We start from the raw sequence: 25,226 nt of genomic DNA, 5'->3' as shown, positions 1-25,226 counted from the left end.
TGAGCTTGTAGATCTGCTATTTTTTGTCAAAAAGTGCCCTCTTACGGGATTTCAGCACCCTGCCCCATCCAACACTCTCTGCAACGGATGGAATGGCTTGGCTGATACCTACCAGTAGAAGAGACTTGGCCTGGTCGTCCATGTCTGGAACCAAGTCCTCTATTGGCTTCGGGGGCCTGGGGGCGAAGGCACTCTGAGGCAGGGCCACTTCCTGGGGCCAATCCTCTGCCGTAGGTACTCCGACGGCACTGTGGTGTGGGATGATGCAGGGCCGTCATTTCGGGTACAACTGCCACCCCCTATAGCAACGCTTTTGACTGGGGACCCCCCGGGAAATGCTTTGGCCATGTATCGCGACCCACGCCCAAGACAAACTGACTGCAAAAATAACCATTTTGACCTGAGATCAGATTAAAAAAAAAAATGTCTTCTAGATCCTGACAGTTTTCTGAAAAAGCTATGGTCAGTCGTTCTTCGATTAAAAAAAAATAGCAGACCTACAAGCTCGTAGCTTGTAGGTCTGCTGTAGATCTGCTATTTTTCAATAGCTATAAAGCATAACATAATGCTATCACCAAAAGGGGTTCCCGCCCAAAATGGGTTAATAATAGAGGAAATATCATTAATGAATACTGAAACCAGATACATGTATAATCATTAAGGAAATGTATGCATGTACTCTATGTGTACTATGTAAACTCTTCATTTCCATTTTCCAGCCATTCAGTTGCAAAAAAGACTGGGGTCCCAGAAATCTTAATCGATCAAATGGGGGTCCGTACTAGTCTAATGCATAGCATACTGGAGGCCCTTAGGCTTGAACTGAAAAATATTATATATGCGTATTAGAGGAAATGCATTATAAAAGTACTCACTCAAAGATCTTGCCAAGCTGATCAACGTCGGAGTTTCCACGAAACAGCGGTCTGGGGGGAGGGGAAGAAAACAGATCATAGTGTTACGGCACTGTGTTATCATGTATCATTCATTCATTCATTCATGTATGGCAGTGGTTTTCAACCAGTGGTCCTTGAGAGGGTTCCAGGTGGTCCCCAGCTATTAAAATGATGTAGAGTTGGTAACCAAATGGACTCCTATAATATCTATATAGAGAAAAACACCTGATGGTCGTGTTTTAGGTTGGGGGGGGGGGGGAAGAAATCACAGCACTCCATCTTTAATACTGTATGACTACAGTAGCACCCAAGCCCCCAGGAAGGCTATCCAACGTTGAAGATGCCTACTGGCCAAATGTGGAATTGCAGCACTTCAATGGTGGTGGACGGACGTTCATGACGTCACATGCTTACATTTCAGTGTTTATACTTTTACTTAAGTAAAACATTCGAGTACTTTTCCCACCACTGCATGTGTGCCTGCTTTAGCTGTGTGCACACGTGCACTTTCTGTGTTTAGTGCATGTGTGTGTGTGTGTGTGTGTGTCTCTCTCTCTAGGAAAGTGGGAGGGAGAGAGTCCTGTGAAAGAGCACTTGGACTATTCTAAGAGTGAGAAAAAATTAAATAAAGTCAAGTATGGGAACCTTCTTCACACAACTCCACCGAAACGATATGAGCATAATATTGTTGTCAAAGGAGGGCTTTCTTCAAGCACAAACCTACCCGGCAGGTGGCATTTGGTTTGTAGAAGCCGACTTTGCCCGTGTGTCTCAGCACCTCCGTGCGAATTTAACCAGAATCCTGGACGTCAATGTGATGCAGCATATGTGCACATACAGGGCCCTATTATTCGTCCATGCTAAACCCCTTATCCCTAAACCTCTTTGCCTTTTTTTTTTTTTTTTTACTATTTTGAAAAACATTTTTGAATAGTTAAACTAGCCGATCTACATCGATACGTTGTGAGCTTGTACATCGGCTATTTTAACTATTCAAAAAAGCATGGTGTGTGTGCGCGCGAGAGAGAGTTGGCATGCATGTACTTATTCGACATCAATGCCCAATAGATGTAGGGTAGGCTTAACTGAAGTCAACAGCTAGCTCCCTGCATTTCCCCACTTTGTTGGAAGCTTTACATAGTTCGACGCCCACACTTTCCTACAGGCCCAGACACTTGGAGATTACTCACGCGGGGGCATTTCGCACATTTTTACTGTGACAGCAATTACTCTCAAATGCTGGAGAGTTTTAAAAGTTTCCGGATAGCTCTGTGTGTGCACTCAAAATGTTCCGTTTTGATTCTTGAAATGCAAAGACAGATTATAGTGAGAGAATATCAATCAAGTGTACAGGCTTTACTTTAACCTATTTGGGACGGGAATCTGTGTCGCCTTAGCGTTTAACCACATTATTTTAAACTTTAGCTGTTGAATTATATATTCTTTCCCAGTGAATGTAGATATGTTTGTACCATATCTGCCACACTCTACCAACTTCTACCACTCTCTACAAGCTCGCTCTACCACTCGCTCTAACCACGCTCGCTCTACCACTAACCACTACCACATTAAAGATGGAGTCTCATGATTTTTGTATTGTTTTTCCAGTTTTTCATGCATTTATGACAAGCCCCCAGTAAGGCTATATCCAACGTTGAAGCTGCCACTACCTACTGGCGAAATGTGGAACTGCATCACTTTCATGGAGGTGGACGGACGTTTATGACGTCATGTGCGTCAGCCCCCGGAACTCACATTTGAGGTCTAGGCTAAACTTCCGCTCGCTCGAGCCATTGAGTTATAATTGTACTTCTGGCAGTCTTCCAGGTGCTTCAAAACGCCACTGAGCAACTTCCATTGAAATTAATAGCGAAAAACGACTGACATAGAAACATAGCTTTTTCAGTAAAACTGTCCGGAAATAGAAGATTTTTTTTTAGAATCTGAGCTCGGGTCAAAATGGGTTAATAACATAGAAAGATTAGGCTTCTTGCACTGCTAACAAGAATTGCCATTCTTTGCCCAAACGCATCGTTTCTTTATCTGCCATAAAAACAGGACCACTTAGAAACAGGACCACATGTGCATTTCCTTCTGGGTGAAACACATAGCTGAGGTTTTAAAGCTTTTAAAAGATCAGACCAAACCAGTTCTGAGCCTTGTGTAAGAGAACAGGAAAAAAGAACATCACCTACAGTAAAGTCATCATGCCAAAACAAGTAAGGCAGATAATTCCAAGAGGTCCATTTTTAAACCTGGAGTGGTTTGTTGGTTGGAGAGGATAACTGGATTCGCATAGAGCTGGCCACTGGCATGCATACAGCTGTGAGTGGCGCACATGCACGCTCTCAGACACACACAGATGTGCATGCGCGCACGCACACACACACAGTTAAAATTCCACTGGTAACCTAAATATATGAATATGATGTTCTGCTTGCATATCTCTCACACGCACGCACGCGGCTGGGACAGGCAGCTGAGTCACGCTCTCTTGGTGCCAACACTGCTCTGTCCCACATTCCAGCAAGACAACCTCTGGAATGTGTGTGTGTGCATGCGCGTGTGTGTGTGTGTGTGTGTAAGTGTTTGCACGTGAGTGTGTGTCCATCCCTTAGGGAAACAGAATGTGTATGCATGTTGAGTGTTTGCGTGATGCTTGTGTGTGCATGCGTTTACTGTATCTGTTTTTGTGTGTGTTTCTGCGTGTGTGTGTGTGAGAGACAGTCAGTCTGCAGCGGTGGTTGAGCTGTTTGTGTGCGTGCGTGTGCGTGTGTGTGTATACATGTACGGTAGGGGTGCTCGTTTGTTTATGCCCATCACACGCATGCGCACACGCGTGCACCGCAAAGACTTTCCTTGTACATCTATTGAAATGTGTGTGTGAGATTATTAGACAGCTAAATTCTGCAACAAATGTTCATTTATCTCCAGAGAGCCTCAGAGATGCTGAAATCCTGACCCAGGATCCAGGGTTCCATTTTGAAGAAGAGCATAACAAGTATAGTTGTAACTCAGGTTCGTTTTCTACTAAGTATAGAGGGTTTAACCCATTTAGGACGTTCGCTGTGAAAGAATATATATTCAAAGAATTCCGCGCTATATGAGCTTGTAGATCTGCTATATTTTTCAACAGCCAAAGTCGTCAAAGTGGTTAAAAGCTAAAAAAGGTGACACAGATGCAGATTAATGGGTCAACGTGCGTCTTTGCGGAGGCTTTTATCAATCGAGCTCGGCACTGTGAGAAAGTCAACACGGATGTGTGGCCTCGCCTCGCGCATTAACACAACACGTCCAGACCTTTCTCCGTCGGGAGGAATGTCAACAAAGCTCTGCCTCTTTCATTCACTTGATCCGTGACTGACTCAGCGCCGCCTGCATCCATCCATCCATCCATCCCCGGCCGCGCAGATGCAGACTTGCATGATATTTGCTCAAATTCCTTTTTTGATGAAAGGCTATCCCAGCTGTACTTGTTACAGTTAGATGTTCATTGAGAGCAGACAAAGGGGGGGGGGGGATTTCTCGCAATGACAAGTTTGGTGATGAAAGGTGCCGGCAAGTTAAGAGAAATCTCTCTCTCTCTCTCTCTCTCTCTCTGGGCACAAAATGGTTGGATGGAATTCACAAACACAAAGAGAGTGAGGTGACACGGGGTGAATAGGAGCCGTCTTAAACCGAGAAGATGACAGACAAACTGAACAGAGTTCTTCAAAGAGCAGCTTTCTGTTCTAACCAGCGGATGAAATGCGTGTTGTGTACTGTATGCTATAGCTACTGGATATTTAACTTCACCTGCCGTATACGCTACGTACGCGATGACTTTTTCCAGTCATCGACTCACCCGCTAGTGGGGAGTTTTTGTGTGGCTGAACATCTAACAGACCAGAACCTTTACTGAATCTCTCTCTCTCTCTCTCTCTCCCTCCACCACTCTCTCTCTTTCCCTTTCTGCTTCTCCCAGGTGGCTTTTAATCTTCAACAGGTGGCCTTTTAAAAGCCATCTTAATCACCTGCAGGAGAGACAGAGACAGAGAGAGAGAGAGATAGAGAGAGAGACAGAGAGAGAATGGTGCAGCTCTGTTCACGGGCATCAAAGGGCCCTCCCTGCCTCGCCTTCTGCCCCAGGCACTGTCGGACAGGCGCCAGGTTGTGAAAACACACACACACACACACACACACACACACACACACACACACACACACACACACACACACACACACACACACACACACACACACACACACACACACACACACACACACACACACACACACACACACACACACACACACACAGGTCAAGACAAGGTGAGGTTATTCACCTCAGATGGCTGCACCGTGTTAATAGAGACATTAGAAGCGCGCGCACACCAGGGGGGCAGTCAGCCAGATATTTCGTGAAGCCTCATTTGAAATCGGTAGTTCATATAATGGCCTGTTGTGGCGCTGGACTGGACCCAAAAAGCCCCATAGCTCCATAGAGGCCCATGTATTTTGGCCCAACTTCACCTAGACTGTATTACCTTAATAAACATGGTCATGAATACTTTCTTCTTCCAGTCACTAGTTTAAAGTCTCATTTCTAATGTCATAATATTCTTTTTGGAAAAGTATGGTCCCATTAATTAAAAAAATGACCATAAAGTCGCGTATGTTCTGAGGGGCGTGGCTACCGTTACAGTCTATGATCGGGATTCCCCTCCCACTCAAGAGTCTTCCCCTCCCACTCGAGTCAAAATAAAAACCAACGGAGAAGAAGGGGGGAAGTCCCGCCTCGTTGTCTGGGCAGCCAATGACCAGCTGGTCCAAAACGGAGCCAGCCAATGGCCAGCTGGTACCAAACGGATCTAGAAAGATGGCGACGTATCAGGAATTAGCATATTATTACAGGCTTCATTTTACTTTCATGTTAGAACCGGGGAACGCTTTGTCCATATTTTTTACAGTCTATGGCGCACACACACACACACACTAATGAATTAATTTGGTAGGAAAAGGGAAGTTATGCTAAATTAATTGTGTACAATAGGGCTTCTCCACCAGCTCCACATGTACTCCTAAGCCTAGCGTCGCAGTCCCGCCCCCTTTCATGACGACAACAGGCCCAGAAGAGAATTCCCCATACATTTTTCCCATGGACGTGTAAGCTTTGATTAAAATCCAACTCGGATGGTGGCAAATCATGACGCTAAACACAACGTCGTAGGCCGATCAAATAATCAGAAAGAAGGAAAACTAAAGAAAATGTGTTTTTTTTCTTCTTTCTAATTATTTGATCGGCTTGTGTTTATTGTCATGATTTGGCTTTGTCTGAGACTTAACACAACCATGTGTGCTTCCCCTATAGGCCAGAATGTGGCGCCATAGTGCCAAAGAAATCCGTGCTATGAGCTTACAAGACAGGTCACCTCCGCCAGCCCCGGAAGTGATAGCCGTCCATATTTGTGCCATATCTTCATTCTAGGTTGTGCATCGTTGTGGGATATATTCACTTTCTTAGCGTGAGTTTAGACTTTTATAAGGTCTCAAAGATGGCAGTTTGTCTCATTATGTTATACTTTAGCTATTGAAAATTAGCAGATCTACAAGCTCGTAGCACAGCACTTTTTTTCTTTACGTGAAAATGTGGCGCAAATCTTTGAATATGCAGTAGATCATTTCAGAGCGAACGTTTTTAACTCAAATCTTTGCTCTGGAACAACATATTTTCAGATGGGGGTCCACGGCCAAATACAGATAATTCTGGGGGTCCGTGACATGAAAATGGGTGAGCACAACTGAACATAGAAACATTGGTTTTTCAGAAAACTGGTAGGATTCAGAAGCCATTTTCTTTTTTAGGATCATCCTCAGGTCTAAATGGGTCAAATAAATATTTTTTTAAAGGTCTACACAAACCTGTCATTAGACCGACACCCTACACAAACCTGTCATTAGACCGACACCCTACCTAAACCTGTCATTAGACCGACACCCTACCTAAACCTGTCATTAGACCGACACTCTACCCAAACCTGTCATTAGACCGACACCCTACACAAACCTGTCATTAGACCGACACCCTACCCAAACCTGTCATTAGACCGACACTCTACCTAAACCTGTCATTAGACCGACACTCTACCCAAACCTGTCATTAGACCGACACTCTACACAAACCTGTCATTAGACCGACACCCTACCCAAACCTGTCATTAGACCGACACCCTACACAAACCTGTCATTAGACCGACACCCTACACAAACCTGTCATTAGACCGACACCCTACACAAACCTGTCATTAGACCGACACCCTACCCAAACCTGTCATTAGACCGACACTCTACCTAAACCTGTCATTAGACCGACACTCTACCCAAACCTGTCATTAGACCGACACTCTACACAAACCTGTCATTAGACCGACACCCTACCCAAACCTGTCATTAGACCGACACCCTACCCAAATGACACTCTACCCAAACCCGTCATTAGACCGACACCCTACCCAAATGACACTCTATACCCAAACCCGTCATTAGACCGACGCCCTACCCAAACGACACTCTACACAAACCTGTCATTAGACCGACACCCTACACAAACCTGTCATTAGACCCGACACCCTACCTAAACCTGTCATTAGACCGACACCCTACCTAAACCTGTCATTAGACCGACACTCTACCCAAACCTGTCATTAGACCGACACCCTACACAAACCTGTCATTAGACCGACACCCTACCCAAACCTGTCATTAGACCGACACTCTACCTAAACCTGTCATTAGACCGACACTCTACCCAAACCTGTCATTAGACCGACACTCTACACAAACCTGTCATTAGACCGACACCCTACCCAAACCTGTCATTAGACCGACACCCTACACAAACCTGTCATTAGACCGACACCCTACACAAACCTGTCATTAGACCGACACCCTACCCAAACCTGTCATTAGACCGACACTCTACCTAAACCTGTCATTAGACCGACACTCTACCCAAACCTGTCATTAGACCGACACTCTACCTAAACCTGTCATTAGACCGACACCCTACCCAAACCTGTCATTAGACCGACACCCTACCCAAATGACACTCTACCCAAACCCGTCATTAGACCGACACCCTACCCAAATGACACTCTATACCCAAACCCGTCATTAGACCGACGCCCTACCCAAACGACACTCTACCCAAACCCGTCATTAGACCGACACCCTGCCCAAACCCGTAACCTAACCCTAACGACAAGCACGGCGCAACAACGCATGTCGGACCAACGCATTGTCGGGAGCGACGGGTGATTTCCGCATGTCGGACCTCATAGTGTTGGTGATGGCCACACTCGAATGTCACCAAGTTCAAGGCAATGTCACAAGATGACCACAGCTCCACCATCACCCCCCCCACACACACACTATGCCAGGGTTGACAGCCACAATGGTCAAAATGGATTTTTCCAGTGAATGAATGGATCGTATGTCTTTTTCATGCTCCCTCCATAAGTCTCTGGACCTAAAACCTGGAAGAGGTTATTGGTCGTATGTGTGTGTGTGTGTGTGTGTGTGTGTGTGTCACACTTTGGTGTTAGCGAAGTACTGGCAGAGTGGATATTGGCACTGACCACGACTCTTTCCATTGAAACATGCACAATGAAAAAGAGAGAGGGGGAGAGAGTCAGAGAGAGAGAGAGGCTGGCTGCACATCAGGCCTGGAGAGAACAAGAGGCTAAATATAGTTGAGGTGACATTCTCCAGTCGATACATACAGATCTGTACCTCCAGAAGTTACTGTATACACACACAGAACAGAAGTGGACCAGTAACCTTTACAGGTCCATTTGAAGTTAAACTAACAGCATTTTTAGGGACAAAAATAAAATAAGAATATATTGATGGTCACTGTCCTAATGCATATAAAACTGGGGTCTACTCTGCACTATAGGTTTAGTGCAAACAGTGGTAAAGATACACAGGGGTAAGAAGACCCGGGAGGATGTAGCATGCACACGCACGCACACACGCACGCACACACACTCCTTCATCTGTGGTCTAGTATCGCAAGACGTTATGACCGTGTGCTTGTGTGTGACTGTGGACGGTTGGGGAAGGAAACATAAATTACTGGCATTGCTGCCCCCATTGGCATCCAGCCCTACCTAAATGAAATGCTGTGCTTATCTAGTTTGCAGCAACGCCACTGCTACTGTAGCACGCTAGCTAATTCTCCTTGAACGCCTTTCATTCAAGTTTGCGATAAAAAAAATAATACAACGTTACACATCACAGAAGATGAAATGCCTCACAAATGACCTAAAAACAAAAAATAATTCACATTTGCTTCACAGAAGAGCAGGCGAAGTTGTTCTCAGGGAAAGCAGTCCGTTATTAGCTTCTCTCTCCAGAGTGCGAAGTACGTTAGAACCACAAACTGGCAAATACCTACTGCACCGACAAACTGAATGACTTGCATAGCAGTTTACAACCACAGCAGGCAACATGCCATCACTGGAAGCGTTTGATAAGCCAACCGAAAAGACACCGCTTGTGTTCCGTGTGCCAGGCGTCACCATGAGTTGGAGACTAATCGTTCATACCAGTGGTTCCCCCAACTTCTTCATGTCAAGGACCCCCAAAAATGATACTCATTAGCCAGCGGACCCCCCCCATTTGAAAATATATGCCAAGGAACCCCCATAAGAGATGATTTGTATGGGTCCATTTGGTTTCATGATCAACAAGCCCTTTCATTTGGTTTCACGATCTACAAGCTCTTTCATTTGGTTTCACGATCTACAAGCTCTTTCATTTGGTTTCATGATCTACAAGCTCTTTAATTTGGTTTCATGATCTACAAGCTCTTTAATTTGGTTTCATGATCTACAAGCTCTTTCATTTGGTTTCATGATCTACAAGCTCTTTAATTTGGTTTCACGATCTACAAGCTCTTTAATTTGGTTTCATGATCTACAAGCTCTTTAATTTGGTTTCATGATTTACAAGCTCTTTCATTTGGTTTCACGATCTACAAGCTCTTTCATTTGGTTTCATGATCTACAAGCTCTTTCATTTGGTTTCATGATCTACAAGCTCTTTCATTTGGTTTCATGATCTACAAGCTCTTTCATTTGGTTTCATGATCTACAAGCTCTTTAATTTGGTTTCACGATCTACAAGCTCTTTAATTTGGTTTCATGATTTACAAGCTCTTTCATTTGGTTTCACGATCTACAAGCTCTTTCATTTGGTTTCATGATCTACAAGCTCTTTCATTTGGTTTCATGATCTACAAGCTCTTTCATTTGGTTTCATGATCTACAAGCTCTTTCATTTGGTTTCATGATCTACAAGCTCTTTCATTTGGTTTCACGATCTACAAGCTCTTTCATTTGGTTTCATGATCTATACAAGCTCGTAGCGCGGCACTATTTTAGAAAAATCATTAAATCAACATTGATTTTACAATATAAATTGGGGGTCTCAGAGATAGAAATGCCATTAAATGGGGGTCCGTAGAATATTGCATGTCAAACTGAGGGGTCCGCAGTCCATTGAACTGGTTGAGAATCACTGCTAGAGCCGTACAACCTTCTCTTATGGGGGTCCCTGGCATGGCCTTTTCAAAAGGGTTGTCCTTGACATGAAAAAGTTTGGTGAACCACTGTACAAAATTACTTTAAAAACGTTTAGTTCCTTTTTCTCCACCGGGCAAACTGCTCTCCGGCTGGGGGGGCGTCTCTCTCTCTCACCTTCTCCTGAACATCTCGGCGAAGATGCACCCCACGCTCCACAGGTCCACTGGGGTGGCGTAGCTGGACTGGAGCAGCACCTCTGGTGCTCGGTACCACAGCGTTACCACCTGGACACACACACACACACACATACGAGTCAAATAGAGCGCTGAAAGTCCTGACGTCACTCGCTGCTCATCACCAGCTGGTTCACGGAGGTTTTTCTCTATGGAGAACAACATGGGGGGGGGGGGGGGTCATCTTAAAATCGTCTCATATACTAGTGTAAGCGTTGTGGTCCAAAAATAAACAATTTACAATTTAGGCATTTAGCAGACGCTCTTAATCCAGAGCGACTTACATTAAGCAAGAACAAAAAAGCATGGGAATACATCACATAAAAACATTTATCATGAAACATGCGTAAGAAAGTAACAGTGGAATATCTATATAATGAAACTATACAGTGGAATATCTATATAATGAAACTATACATATAAACTATACATCTATACTACTATGCTATACATATGTACTATGACATGCTATGACTACATACAATGCAATTATAGTGCTGTCTACATAACATGCTATACGTCTGTATCAAATGCTATCTAAGTCTACAGAAATGCTATCTAAGGGGGTGGGGTAAGTGCTATGGGCCATGATGGAGTCTGAAAAGGTGGGTTTTCAGACTACGGTGGAAGATTGGGAGTGATGCTGCAGTTCTGACTGCAATGGGAAGTGCATTCCACAGTTTTGGAGCCAGAAGGGAGAAGAGTTTGGGACGTGTGGAGCGTTGTCCCGGCGTTTTTAGTGAGGGTACTTCCAGCTTCCCTGCGTTGGCTGATCTGAGTGCGCGGGAGGGTTTGTAGGGTTCGATCATACTTGCAAGATATGCGGGAGCCATACCTTTGGTTGCTTTGAATGCCAGCATCAGAGTTTTGTATTCTGTGCGGGCAGCGACCGGGAGCCAGTGGAGGGAGCGGATAAACAAACTGTCTTGGCGATATTGTCGGGGAGGTGTCTCTGTATCGCTTATGACAGTCAGTCAGTCACTCATTTATGATGCAGTGTGTTTCCAGTGGAAATCTAACTAATTCAGCAGCAGTGACATTAGCGTTTTCTCTCAGTCAGTTGATTCTTTTGATGATTTGTTTGTTTTTCAAAAACAGGCGATCTAAAATTCCTCTATGGGCATTACAAAGTAAATAAAAAGGACATGAACACATGACTTAGCGCCCTCTACCGATATATTACAGGTCTGAGCCACCTGACCCCTGATGTCATGAGCATCGAATGCCTAATTCGAGCTTCCGCCGTACGATTTTAGCCGGATTTATACCTAGTATAAATGTATACATACTTTACATAGTATAAATCAGGCCGGTGTATGGAAGGTGGCGACAGCTCAGGCATGCAGTGAGTTACTTGCGTGTGCACGCACGCACGCACACAGGACCAATGCGTCTCTGTCCCCGTCTACAGGTTACATAAGACATGAAATCATATCTGGCAGGGCAGGTCTCGCTGCTCCTGTTTTGGTACACCTACCTACATCACACAGTCTTTCCATAGCAAGCCACCAGGGACCTTCTATAGACTGCGTGTGCGCGGTGCGTGTGCGGTCACACATTTATGTGCTGTAGTGCCAATGACAATGCAGTAACGTAAACCAAGCCCTATAAACATCATACCAATTAGACAAAAGGATCATTAGTAGGCTACTAGGCTACATTACTTCCGTTGTCAGATAATGGGAGGGATACCACTGCAATACCAAACAACTCTTAATACAAAAATAAAAATAAAACTATTCTAGAATCACTTTCTCTCCAGGTAACCTCCAGATAAGCAGCTGAACTTAATCGAGGTAAAACAACGGCCATTTTGGAGCCCGCTAACACCACACTATATACCCGTTCTTTCCTCAGTTTCCAAATTTGTCCTTGTACTCCTGGGAGCTAAGAGGTGTGTGCGTGCGTGTGTGTGTGTGCGTGCGTGCGCATAGTGTTAGCCTGCAGGAGAGTAGCAGTACTGTTCACAGCTACAGTAGGGAAAGCCTCCAGACGAAACTCAGTGACCCCTAGCAGGAGTGTGGAATGGTTCCAGGTGCTTTTCTTAACTCCAGATTTTTCCAAGAGCTTTTGGCTGCTGCTGCGGCAGCTCTCCCCCCCCCCCCCCCCCCCCCTCGGTACTAACTGCTATCACTATCTTACAGTCTGGGGCTAATGTTTGTAAGCGACAAGTTTTTTAAAAGCGTGTGGTGTCACGGCGATATCTTAATTAGGTCTACTTGGATTGTTTTGCATGCGGCACAAATGACTATGAGTTGTTTGTAGTTTTTTTTTAGTGGTGCTAGCCGCTCCTATACGCAGCAATGTGTGCCCCTCTTTATGTATGTATGCATGAGCACGGAAATGACACACACACACACAACCACACACACACACACACACACACACACACACACACACACACACGGGTCTGATTTTTCTTTTAAATGTGTCAGCAACCAGTGTGCCTTGGCATGCTTGCATGAACAGTAGTGTTGAGAGGAATTCATAGAAGGTCGTCAGAGGGTCAATCCAACAAATTAGGTCTTTTAGTTTTAACACAAATTAACAGTGAATGTGTGGAACATCCTAATGCGCTCCGGTACCTCTGGGGAAATTCCCCCGGCTTGGCGAAGTTGCTTTGAAGTTAAACTGACATAAAAAAAGAAAAAAAAGAATCGACATATTCATAATCTCATTTCTTATAGTTAATAGAATTACTTGAATCGTAGCTAGAGGGGAAGTCCCCGGACAGCGTAGCTAAACTCATTATCTGACCATGGATCAAATAGATTATTTCCGAGCTGAAAATCCTCAGTCGAGTTAACCGAGAGAAGCTTGACAAGAAGAAATGTGGTCATGTTTCTTCAGTCGCACTATTTTTAGAGGAAGAGGGGCCTCCATTTTGCAGATGTGGGCCTACTTTTAGCCTCGTTCTTCCTGCTTCAGTGGAATCGGGAGGAAGCTGGGTGCAATTGGTCGAGAGGTGTCGGTATAGAGCCATGTGACCAGATAGGAGACAAACATGGCCTATTGTAGTTAATCCATTTTGACCTGAGATCGGATTCTAAAAATGAGTTTTCTGAAAAAGCCATGTTTCTATGTCAGTCGTTCTTCGATTTTTCAAAAATAGCAGACCTACAAGCTCGTAGCTTGTAGATCTGCTATTTTTCAATAGCTAAAGCATAACGTAATGCTAACACCAAAAGGGGTTCCCGGCCCAAAATGGGTTAACCCATTTAGACCCGAGGACGATTCTACAAATGTCTTCTAAATCCTGACAGTTTTCTGAAAAACCTGTCGTTCTCAAACATTTTCATGTCAAGGACCCCCAAAAATACTATTTTATAACGGTAATATCTCGTATTCTTCTTTTTGGACAAAAGACAGCTTGATTTGTGTCCGATTTATCTAAAGTTTAGAGAAGTTTAGAGTCTAAAAACGATAGTATCTCGCTTACAAAAAGTGTTTTTGGTGGATTAAATGACAATGTTACATAGCAGATCTTTACTTCCTGACTCGCAGTTTCCAGCCAAAATCGGCTTTCAAACTAAAAGGTGTCCTGCCATTTAAATGCGCTCTGAGCCAACCACCAGATGGTGCTGCAAGAGCCATTCACAGTTTATTTCAAACGCAACTCGCAGTAAAACGATGAATGAAAACATTGGTTGAGTAACAAAATGTCACCGGTGCTTTCAAAGCCTACAATTGAGTCATCCATCGCCTCTTTTAAGCTTCCTTCCTCATTTTTGCACACCCGTGACAAGTCAAGGTTCAACGTAGCAGTGTTGATTTTGGCAGCAAATTTAGATTTAAGCAATAAGCCACGAGAGGTCTCAGGTTACCGGGTATTTTACACTGCCTGGGAGCGTAGGCAGACCCGATGCGAAGCGGAGGGTCTTCTACCTCCCAGCCAGTGTAAAATACCCGGTAAGCTGGGGCCTCAAGTGGCTTATTGCTTTTCTAAAACGGTTACAAACATATAGCAATATTAAAACGATTAAATTCACAAAAGTATCTACGCTTTGTGCCACCAGAGCGAGCGACCCAGAGCCAAAACACTTCCTTGTTTTGTTCTGCAAGTAGCCTATGTGACGGGAGAATAGCGCTTGATGTATTTACGGGGCTGCCTGGAGCCACACATTCACAGTCATATGAGCCGGGCGGTGCTTAGAAGCCCGCACGGCATGTGTTTGTAAAGGAATCAAGCGCTCCCCTTCCCCAGTTCAGCTACAAGGCTGCAGTTTGATACAAAGTGATTGAAGGAGTGGGTTATCGGTGAAATTTACACCGGTCACGTGACGGTAACCAGCCAATCAGAATGAAGTATTGGGACTACCCGTTTTAGAATTTCGTTTTAGTCATATAGTCTCTTGAATAGTTTATTTAGTTTGTCACATTTTTGTCACCTGGGATGTTTTGGCGTTGGTCTAGTTTTAGTCAACTAAATATCATGAGATTTAAGTCGACTAAATCTACAGTTGATTTAGTCGACTAAAATGTATTTTGGCGGGCCTTGATGCCGTCGCAATGGCTGATTTTTACAGTTGCTGAAAATAGATCTACCGATCTACAAGCTTGTAAAATGACTTGTGCCTTTTACTTATATGGGACGTCTTGACATTTTTTGTCATAGTATTAGTCGACAAAATCAACACTGCAATGTAGGATGAATGTCTAGCTCAGGGGTGCTCAAAGTTTTTGGCTGGGGACTCCCGAAAATGCTTTGGCCATGCCTCGCAACCCCCCCCCCCACCAATACAAATAGACCGCTACAATGTCCTTAATAATAGAGAAAATACATCATAAATAAATACTGAAACCAGATATAATCATTAAGGAAAGTTTATGCATGCACTATGTGTACTATGTAAACTCTTCATTTCCATTTTCCAGCAACAACCCCCCCCCCCCCCAGATCAAAGCTAGAAAAGGTCAGGATAAGTTTCTGCATGCATAAGTGTGTGGCTGCATATATATATGCATATTATGCGAGATATGACTCAATCGGGTGTCATGGCGGCGGTGTCCACCCACGCATCCACGTCACTTCAGGACTTAAAAAGCCACCGTGCTGCATTTCTGCACTCTGCATGCACACCATCATGCAGCCTTCTAGGAAGAACCACAGATCTAGAATGTGGTTTATTTGACCTGGCCACACACGCACGCACACAGTCAGCAACTGTGTGCACAGACAGACGTGTGCACACATACTACACACACACACACACACACACACACACACACACACACACACACACACACACACACACACACACACACACACACACACAGTCAATGAAATAAGTGTTGTTGCCATGCAAAAAATAAATGCTTCAGCTTAGTGTCGGTAAGCAGCCTGTATGGGTTTTCGGGTAATTCATAGAAATACCCATACCGAGAGGGGGGGGGGGGTGGGGGATAGTGTGAGCGTTCACAGTATTTTCCTCTTTATTTAGACTGATATAAGGTGATGTGAGAAGGCCAGGCCTAGTCAATATACCACCAGTGTCATCGGTTTAGGGTTAATTTAACTCAGAGAGTGTATAAATGGTTCCATTTGTACACTCTCTGAGTTACAGACCCATAAGGGTCCATTTGGTTCCTATAATTATCATTTAGCTGGAACTCTCGCAAGACCCCTAGGGGTCCCCGGAGCCCACTTTTGGGAACCCCTGCACTGTAGGGCAACACCAGCATCACGTCTTGGTCCCATGCCTTCCTAATTTCACGTAGACCTTTGGGGATGATCATTATTTTCATTTCGGCACAAACGGGCTACTGTCAGACATGGCTTAATTTCCACCCGGCAAAACTTCCTCTCTATACCCTTCAAAGACCAGAACGATCCCTCCTAAAATACCTCCGATGCCATGTCATCCTTGTGGTGTGTGTGTGTGTGTGTGTGTGTGTGTGTGCATGCATGTGTCCATGCCTGTTAAAACACATACAGTGGGTCGGACTTGCAGTAGAGACTTTGTATATTCCCGCATGCACGCACGCACGCACGCACGCTCGCAACCCAATGTCTGTATATATAAACCGGTCCAGAGTCTGTGAAACTTAATAGTTCAAAGCTGTTAACCGTGAGGAGAACATGACCCAAACACACGTGATTTTACAACACTATTGACTTAAGTGACTCGAGCAAAAAGACGGACTGCTGCAAAAAGAAAAAAGGGACATTCTCTCTCTCTCTCTCTTTTCACGTTTGCATTCTTAGTTTCCTCTCCCTTCGTCTCACTTTCTCACCCTTCTCGTTCTCTCTCTCTCTCTCTCTGCTTCGCATTAAGGGTGACTTAGACATAGTTGCACGCCGGTGTTGCGCACTATAGACAACAGCAGCTCTTAAAGCCACGACGCAACCACGGTGCGACATGTCGTGAGCTGTAGATCTGCAATTTTGGGGTGCGTGACACCGGCGCACAACTACGCGTGTAAATCAGGCATTATCGGTCCCCAACCCCCCTCCCTTCCTCCCTTCCCCTCCTGTCTTTCTCATGTCTTCTATACAGGCTGTGCAACACGCACATCACGCACGCACGCACGGCACATCAGCTCCGAGGTAAAACAACACTCAGGATTTTGCAGTGTAAGTGAGGAAGCTTGTCTGTCTGTCCGTCTCTCTCCATCCGTCTGTATATCTGACCCCCCCCCCGCCCCTTCCCTTTCCGCCTGGTAACACAGAACCAGGAGGAGGTCACATAGAGATAAAGGAAGTCTGGGAGAGAGAGAGAGAGAGAGAGAGAGAGAGAGAGAGAGAGAGAGATTGGTTGAACAAGTGAGACTCAGATTAAAGGACAACATTCTGTGCATTCCTTTCTGCTGAGAGCATCTCTCCTCCTCCTCCCTGCTTTCTTTCCCCCGCTTCGCTTCAACCAGAGAGGGAGGAAATGGCCGACCCCCCCCCTCCTCCTCCCAGAAAGAGCTCCCTGCATGCGGTCGTCAGACCCCCTGGACGGCGGGACGGGACCCTCCAGGCCCGTGTGACCCTCGCTGCAGCATCCGGAACAAACAAACCGTCGCCAAGGACCTCCCCCGTGCAGGGGTGATGTCGGGCTCGGCAGCCACGGCGCTACAATAGCGTGTGGGTGGGTGGGTGGGTGACAAAGCCCGCCATGCGCGTTTTTACATAGAGGCACTTTACATAGATTGTGCGTTAAATTCACGTTACATTCACCCATTCACGCACACGTTCACACGCCGATGGCGGCGGAGGAACGCATGCAAGGCACCGACCTGCACACCAGGAGCAATTAGGGGTTCAGTGTCTTGCTCAAGGACACTTCGACACCAACTCTGGGGGAGCCCTGGTGGGATCGAACTATGGGAACCTTGTGGTTGCCATCCGGTCACTCTATACCGCTGAGCCACCGCCGCTGCCTCACATGCACATGTAGTATACTGTGTGTTTATTTGTGGTCAAGGTATGATCAAAGTTTGTGGTCCTGAAACTTGGTATCCCTCGAAATGACACTAGCTTTTTTATTTTATTATCGTCATCACTATTACCCGTATCCCGTACTTTGTGCCCTGTATTTTACCCATTTTGGACGGGAACCCCTTTTGGTGTTTTATTATGTTATACATAGCTATTGAAAAATAGCAGATCAATACAAGCCACATTCTCCATTTTTGAAAAATCGGCAAAATGTGGCGAAATCTTTGAATATTTATTATTTCCAAGCAAACATTTTTAACTCATATCTTTGCTTCCGGAGGGGGGGTCCCTGAAACAACATATTTTCAGATGGGGGTCCGCGGCCAAATACAGATAATTCTGGGGGTCCTTGACATGAAAAAGGTTGAACACCACTGACAGAAACATACGTTTTTCAGAAAACTGTGTGGCACAGAGTGCCGCGCTGTACGAGCTTGTAGATCTGCTATTTTTTCAACAGCTAAAGTTACAAATAATGGTTAAAGTGATTAAACTCTAAAGCGACAATAGATGCGCTCCAGTCCTACATGGGTTTAAAAAAAAGAAAAAAATAAGTGTCCTAAACCAAATGTCCACCAGAAAACAGTAAAATAAGGGCTTCTTCATCGTGGCATCAAAGGCAGCCTTGAGTACAGTGGGGGTATAACGGAGACCGGAGCGGATGTTGAGGAGTAAATCTGTGTGAAACTACAGTATGCGCTCGGAGGAGTCGAGGCAACGACGTTGTGTCTCTCTCCCCCCCCCCCCCCCCGTTCCAGAGCACCAGCAGTCAGCCATGTTGTAAACACCATTATTATTTCACTTCTATACCAGTGTTGTCTTTATTTGTTTAAATAGGAGAAAGGGAGGGGCGCATGAATATATTGGACTATAGTGGCGGACAAGAGATCCAGTAGAAGTAAAAGACACGTCATTTTACACTTGGTTTCAGCGCGACACGTTGTGAGCATGTAGATCGGCAATGTTCAGCAAGTGTAAAAATCTGCCGTTGCGACGGCATCGAGGCACCGCCAAAATACATTTTAGTCGACTGAATAAAACGTAGATTTAGTCGACTAAAACTAGACTAACACTAAAACTATACAAGACACCAGGCATCGGGGGGGGGGGGGGGGGATACAAGGAACAAAAGAGAGAGCACATGGATGAGAGAGAGAGAGAGAGAGAGAGAGAGAGAGAGAGAGAGAGAGAGAGAGAGAGAGAGAGAGAGAGGACACGGCGAGAGGCTAGCTATAGCGTCGTAGCGTCGTGAGGAAAAGTGCATGAGCGGCGTGCTGCTAACTGTATACAGTAAAAAGAGAGAGAAAAAGGGGGGGGGGGGTGAGGGGGGGGCACAACAACAGTTGCCAAAGTATGCACAGCGTACAGGAATGCGCCGTGGTGGGGCCCTGCTGGGCGAGCCAAACAAAGACGGCCTCAGTCAGTGGCTCTCTCTCTCTCTCTCTCTCTCTCTCCCACCAGCACCACCACATCCGCACATCATTAGCTGGAAAATTCCTGATACATGCTGTCATTTTTTTCTTCTCCCCCCCCCCCCAACATCCCCCCCCCCTTCCTCTCCAGCCGCCGCTGCTGCTGCTGGTACAGGCAAGACTTTAATATCCAGATGCCGCAGCGTGCACGCACGTGCATATATACACAACCACACGCACACACACACAGCAGTCCCCCTTTTCCCCACCTGGACGATTGCCAAACAGCCATCGATATACTTAATATAGACTGAGAGGAGTATTGAAGTAAGAGGTGTGTGTGTGTGTGTGTGTGTGTGCGTGCATGTGGAGGGCTACTGCTAGTCCACCGCACAAACTGGTGGTGTTGGTGTTGTGGTGGTGGAAGGGGTTATACACAGGAAATACCAAATAAGGCCCGCATACTGTGCATTGTGTGCATGCGTGCGCGAATGCAAATGTGTCTACACCCCGCGTGTGTGTGCCTGCATGCCAGCATGCGTCTGTCTGTGTGCGCAGTCTGTGCACTGTATTGTACTGTATGTGTGTGTTTGCTCCCCCCCCCCTCCCCTCCAGCGGCTGCAGTATGTATGAGAGCACAGAGGTTGGCCTTCTCTTTTCTTTTCTTTTTTCCTGGTGCATGCGGAGCCGTTTCGAGGAGGATATCTAAAACATTCCCAGAGTGCTGCTGCTGCACGTGCTTCTCCTGTGTGCTGCGCAAGGGTTTTTCCCTTGACCCGCCTGCGCCTCTCTCTCTCTCTCTCTCTCTCTCTCCCCCTGCAGAGTGGAAACAGTGTTGTTTTTGGCAGCCATTTATTTTCTTCTTTTAGTTTTAGTCATATATATAGTCTTTGGAATGAAACTTCCTTTAGTTTCGTTTTTTTCGTCACCTGGAATGTCGCAAGAGCGTTCGTCGACTAAATATCTTAAGATTTCAGTCGACTGAATCTACAGTTGATTCTGTCGACTAAAGTGTGTTTCGGCGGGCCTCGATGCCGATTCTACGCTTGCTGAAAATGGCCGATCTAACATGCTCACGACGTGCTATTTTCAGCATGCCACCAAGTAGTAAAATGACTTGTGTTTTTACTTACACCGGATCCCTTGTCCACGAGTCACTCGCTAACATGTCAAGTCAAATTTTTATTTGTTGACTAGTAAATTGTTACTATATTTAGCCTTAGTTTTAGTCATGCATGCTATGATGGCCCTGCAGGTCGACTGTGTTCTTGTCCACCTGCGTCTGTCGTTTGTCCAGTAGTCTTTAGTTCGTTTACTTATGTAATGTGTCACATTATGCTGCTGTATAACGTCTCAATTTCCCCCTCGGGGATTAAACAAAGTATATCTCATCTCATCATCATCATAGTCATCAAAGCTTAGTTTTCATTAAAAAGTGGTAGTCGAACATTTTCTCGTCACAGTATCGGTCGACGAAATCAAAACGCTGAGTGGAAGCACATTGTCTGGCATCAAACAAAGACGTGGATTCAGCCAGGCAGGGAGCAGCGGGTCCACTTCATCTCTGGACACGGACCGAGGAGGACCGTGGATTCAGCCAGGCAGGGAGCAGCGGGTCCACTTCATCTCTGGACACGGACCGAGGAGGACCGTGGATTCAGCCAGGCAGGGAGCAGCGGGTCCACTTCATCTCTGGACACGGACCGAGGAGGACCACAGCCAGGCAGGGAGCAGCGGGTCCACTTCATCTCTGGACACGGACCGAGGAGGACCAATCCCTCTTTCAAAAGTCTCTTCAACAAGATAATTCCCCCCCCCCCCCCCCCCCCCCCCCCCCCCGAGTAAGAATAGAGGGTATGCACATGCATAAATTGAATGGGACATCGATTGGCAAATCGAGTGGCAAAGCAACATGCAAAGTGAGTTTAACGTCGTGTAATGCAATCAGATTGACTTTTCCGTTTGGATGTATGAGAGCCGTCAAGGCCTGCAGGAAGTGGTTTTTTGGCCACTCAGTATAGGCGTTCCTGCATAACGTCCGGGTTGGACGATGATGTCACGCGCATGCCCTCGAATACCTGCACATATAGTGGAGTAAGCACCAGGTCAATTAAAGTTAATTAATAGGCCTATTAGCTAAGAGTCATGGTTATCTGCAGTGTTGGGCAAGTTAAGCTATACATGTAGCTGACCCCGTCACAGCACGTATATCTTTAATACGTCAGAGCATAGACATGGCAACGCCCCGCCTGCCTCTGATTGGCCTATACCGACACTGCCAGCCTTACCAGAGTTTCCTCAGAGGTGGAAGATAAATAAATAAATAATACAAGTACGATATAATACAAGAGAATGACAATTGGCACGAGCGACAGTAACTTTAATTTTTGTAGAAGAGGCAAACTAATATTGTTCATGGCGTTGGGCCTGTTTATTTGTATATATGTGTAAACTTGAAACATTATTGTACTGTAAAAAGGTCTCTTCTGCATAACCGTTCATGCAGATTATCATTAGGGAGTCTGGAGAGGGAGAGAGGAAAATTTCACTGTGAAATAATGTATATTCAAAGATTTGCGCCACATTTTCAAGATTCAAAAAGCGTAATATAAAATGTTGGTGTACTCAACATGTCTGAGTTCACAATGGGACTCTATGAGCTGGCAAGTAGACTATAACTCCACTTGAGCTGGGCGGGGGGGGGGGGGGGGGGGGGGGAGGTGTACAAATGTCAGATGCTGTGACACTCTGTGGTACTTCGGACCTTTAGTGCTTTTATTTGTAGTCTTATCCATTGTTTGCATTATTCCAATTTAGGGGGGCGTGGTAACATTTTGATATATTTTCAGCCATTTTGGGCCAAGGTGGGCTGCTTCTCTTTTCTGCCTTTCATTACACAGTAGGTTGTGACATTTTTTCATGTATGGAACATAAGCTTTTGGCTAAATTCACTATGTGTATGTTTCATTGTGCTGGGTGCCAATCACTTACGTTGAAGCGCTTGGCTAAGGCACCAATACTTGTTTCAGATGTTAGGCATATGTATTTCTTTTCATTTGAGAAAGATTTTGTGTTGCCAAACACATTTTACAAGCAAAAACAGCAGCAGACAATTTTTGTTGTTTGGTACTTTCATATACATTTCTGGCTTGTGACAAAATACTGCAGGATTACTATTATTATTTATTTTTTTAAGATTTTTTTTTTGCGGCTTACGCCTTTTATTGATTTTTTAAGGGACAGACAGTAGGCTGACAGGAAACGGGACAGAGATGGGGGGATGACATGCGGTAAAGGCCGTGTCGGGTTCGGGAGTCGAACCCGCGGCACACCGCGACTGGATCACCAGTCCGGTGCCCAGACCGTTACGCTACGGCCTGGGCCAAGGATTACTATTATTGCAGAGAACTTTTAACCCAAAGTCCAGAATGGTATTGTCTGTGCAAAAATGCATTGAAATAGTGCCAAAGACACGGGAACGAAAAGGGACCTCGCAGCGCGGCATACCTGCACCAAAGTTATCAGTGCACTCGCGCTCGGCCACCGGCGAAAACTAGAGTTCTCAACAGTCAACAGGCCTCAACTTAAGGCCCGGCCCTACCTGGGCCCCTCATCAAATCCTGTACACTGAAGACACTGTCCCCCACTGACACCCTTAGATCTCCATATATATGGAGCTGACCTGTTCTGACATTCCTTATGTTGATCTGACCTCATCAAACCCTGTACACTCAAGACACGCTCCCATATATGGCCATTGGCCAGTATGAAATTCATTCCATATGTCCCCCCTTCCCCCCCGTGCCAAAGCGCCAGCGCTCGCTCAGCAGTCTGCTGTCGCCCAGGCGGAAGCGTGCATTCGCTTCTCACCCTCAGGGTGTTTTACTGGTGTCTGTGTGTGTGTGTGTGTGTCAGGCACAACCTGCTCATCGGGAGCAATTAGGGGGTAGGTGTGCACTTTGTGAACTAATTGTTAGCTACAGCGAGTGTGACGACGCGCTAAACCTGTACTCATCTGTCAGGACATGAATGGCAAGAATTAAAAAAGGGGACTGGGACTGCTTACACTATAAATAAAATAAAAAAAAACACACATGAACCCATCGAATGTTCTTCAGGACAACCGCAGACTGTAGTCAAGCACCCTCCTTTTTATGCTTTTAATATCGCCCAACCTAAAAGTCCTTGATCTAATATAGTCGGCTGCACATGGCCTTTATATGGCCTTCCTTTGTTCTGCTTCAGGGGCCACTGGCTCAGTTTGATCAAATCAAATGGATGCCGTTTAGTCATCGTCAGTCTGCTTTAGGGGGCCAGATGACAGAAATGAGGCTAAAAAAACCCATAAAATACCACTCCATTAGGCCAGAACCCAATAACAGCCCCACTTAAGAGAAGGATTGACCGTGGTCCCTATATGCAAAACTATATCCCCCTGTAGTTTTATCTAGTTTCCATCTTTCTTCGTGGCATTATTTGACGAAATCAACACTGGGTTGGTTGGGGGTCGCTGGAGGCCAGCATTATGAAAACAAGCCAGGAGAAGACGACATGTTGGTCAACCGACACTGGCACAACCATTCTGACCTGAGATCAGATTCTGAAAGTGTCTTCTGCATCCTGACAGTTTTCCATTCTGACCTGAGATCAGATTAAAAAAAATGTCTTCTATGTCAGTCGCTCTTCGATTTTTCCAAAAATAGCAGACCTACAAGCTCGTAGCGCGCCACGAGCTTGTAGATCTGCTATTTTTAAATAGCTAAAGCACTGGACATGTGAGCTGGCTTATCGACAGTACAGTGACATCTCTCGCTCATAATGCTTATAACAGATAACTTGAAAGTGGAACACTATCGGTAATGACCAGATTACTTTGGTCAAGGGACCTGCGTTGTATTAAGAGGAGAGCGCGACTAAAAATAAAATAATACAAAGTGTCAGCTTGTCCCAACGCACACTGGACGAGTATCTATGCAATTTTGATTCAGAAAAAAAAAAAAAAAGGAATACCGATCTCCCTGCTCTGTCTCTCTGGCGCGACAGCTTAACACGTCAGCTTTGCGCTGCCACCTCTCCGCCTCCTGTCACTCAAGAGAGCACACAATGAGCCTCAAGACAGAGACCAGGGCGGGGGTCATTATAAGACCATCAACAAAAAGGCAACAGACCACCAGGGACCACCAGCAGGGGCACCATAATCTTGCCCCATGAACCAGCCTAATGGGTGGTCTCTCTCTCTCTCTCTCTCTCTCTCTCTAAGCTTGAGGGACCGTGGACACACAGTTATTTCCCAATCAGAGCAGACAGGGGGAAGGAAGTGTGTGTGTGTGTGTGTGTGTGTGTGTGTGTGTGTGTGTGTGTGAGAGTGTGTGTGAGAGTGTGTATGGGTGGTTGAATGGGCTATATGGGACGGGTGGGGGCCGTGCGTCTGATGTCGTTCAATGGGGCCATCAGTCACAGCGTTTGCATTATTTAGCAGCAAGAGACACACACAATCACATTCATCATGCGATCTCACGGCGATGCAAACAGTTTATCTATGTGTGTGCATGACATGCTTATGGCTGGGGCAGTAAGGCGCACACACACACACACACACACACACACACACACACACACACACACACACACACACACACACACACACACACACACACACACACACACACACACACACACACACACACACACACACA

General features: G+C 45.6%; 1 protein-coding gene across 1 annotated transcript in view; it reads right to left on the bottom strand.

Moving 5' to 3' along the window:
• The window catches only part of cdk6 (cyclin dependent kinase 6), a gene marked incomplete at its 5' end in the record, with an annotated part of 58,502 nt that overhangs the window by 4,118 nt on the left and 29,158 nt on the right, over nt 1-25,226 (bottom strand). The window contains 3 exons of the mRNA XM_083764420.1: nt 113-248; nt 876-926; nt 10,637-10,746. Coding sequence (XP_083620546.1) covers nt 113-248; nt 876-926; nt 10,637-10,746 — 297 coding nt within the window. The remainder of the gene's footprint in view (nt 1-112; nt 249-875; nt 927-10,636; nt 10,747-25,226) is intronic.

This window comes from Protomyctophum parallelum (genome assembly GCF_964188405.1).
Source record: "Protomyctophum parallelum genome assembly, chromosome: 1".
NCBI classification, from domain to species: Eukaryota; Metazoa; Chordata; class Actinopteri; order Myctophiformes; family Myctophidae; genus Protomyctophum; species Protomyctophum parallelum.
Note: the sequence above shows the minus strand (reverse complement) of the source record. Positions and strands in the feature narration are given on the sequence as shown.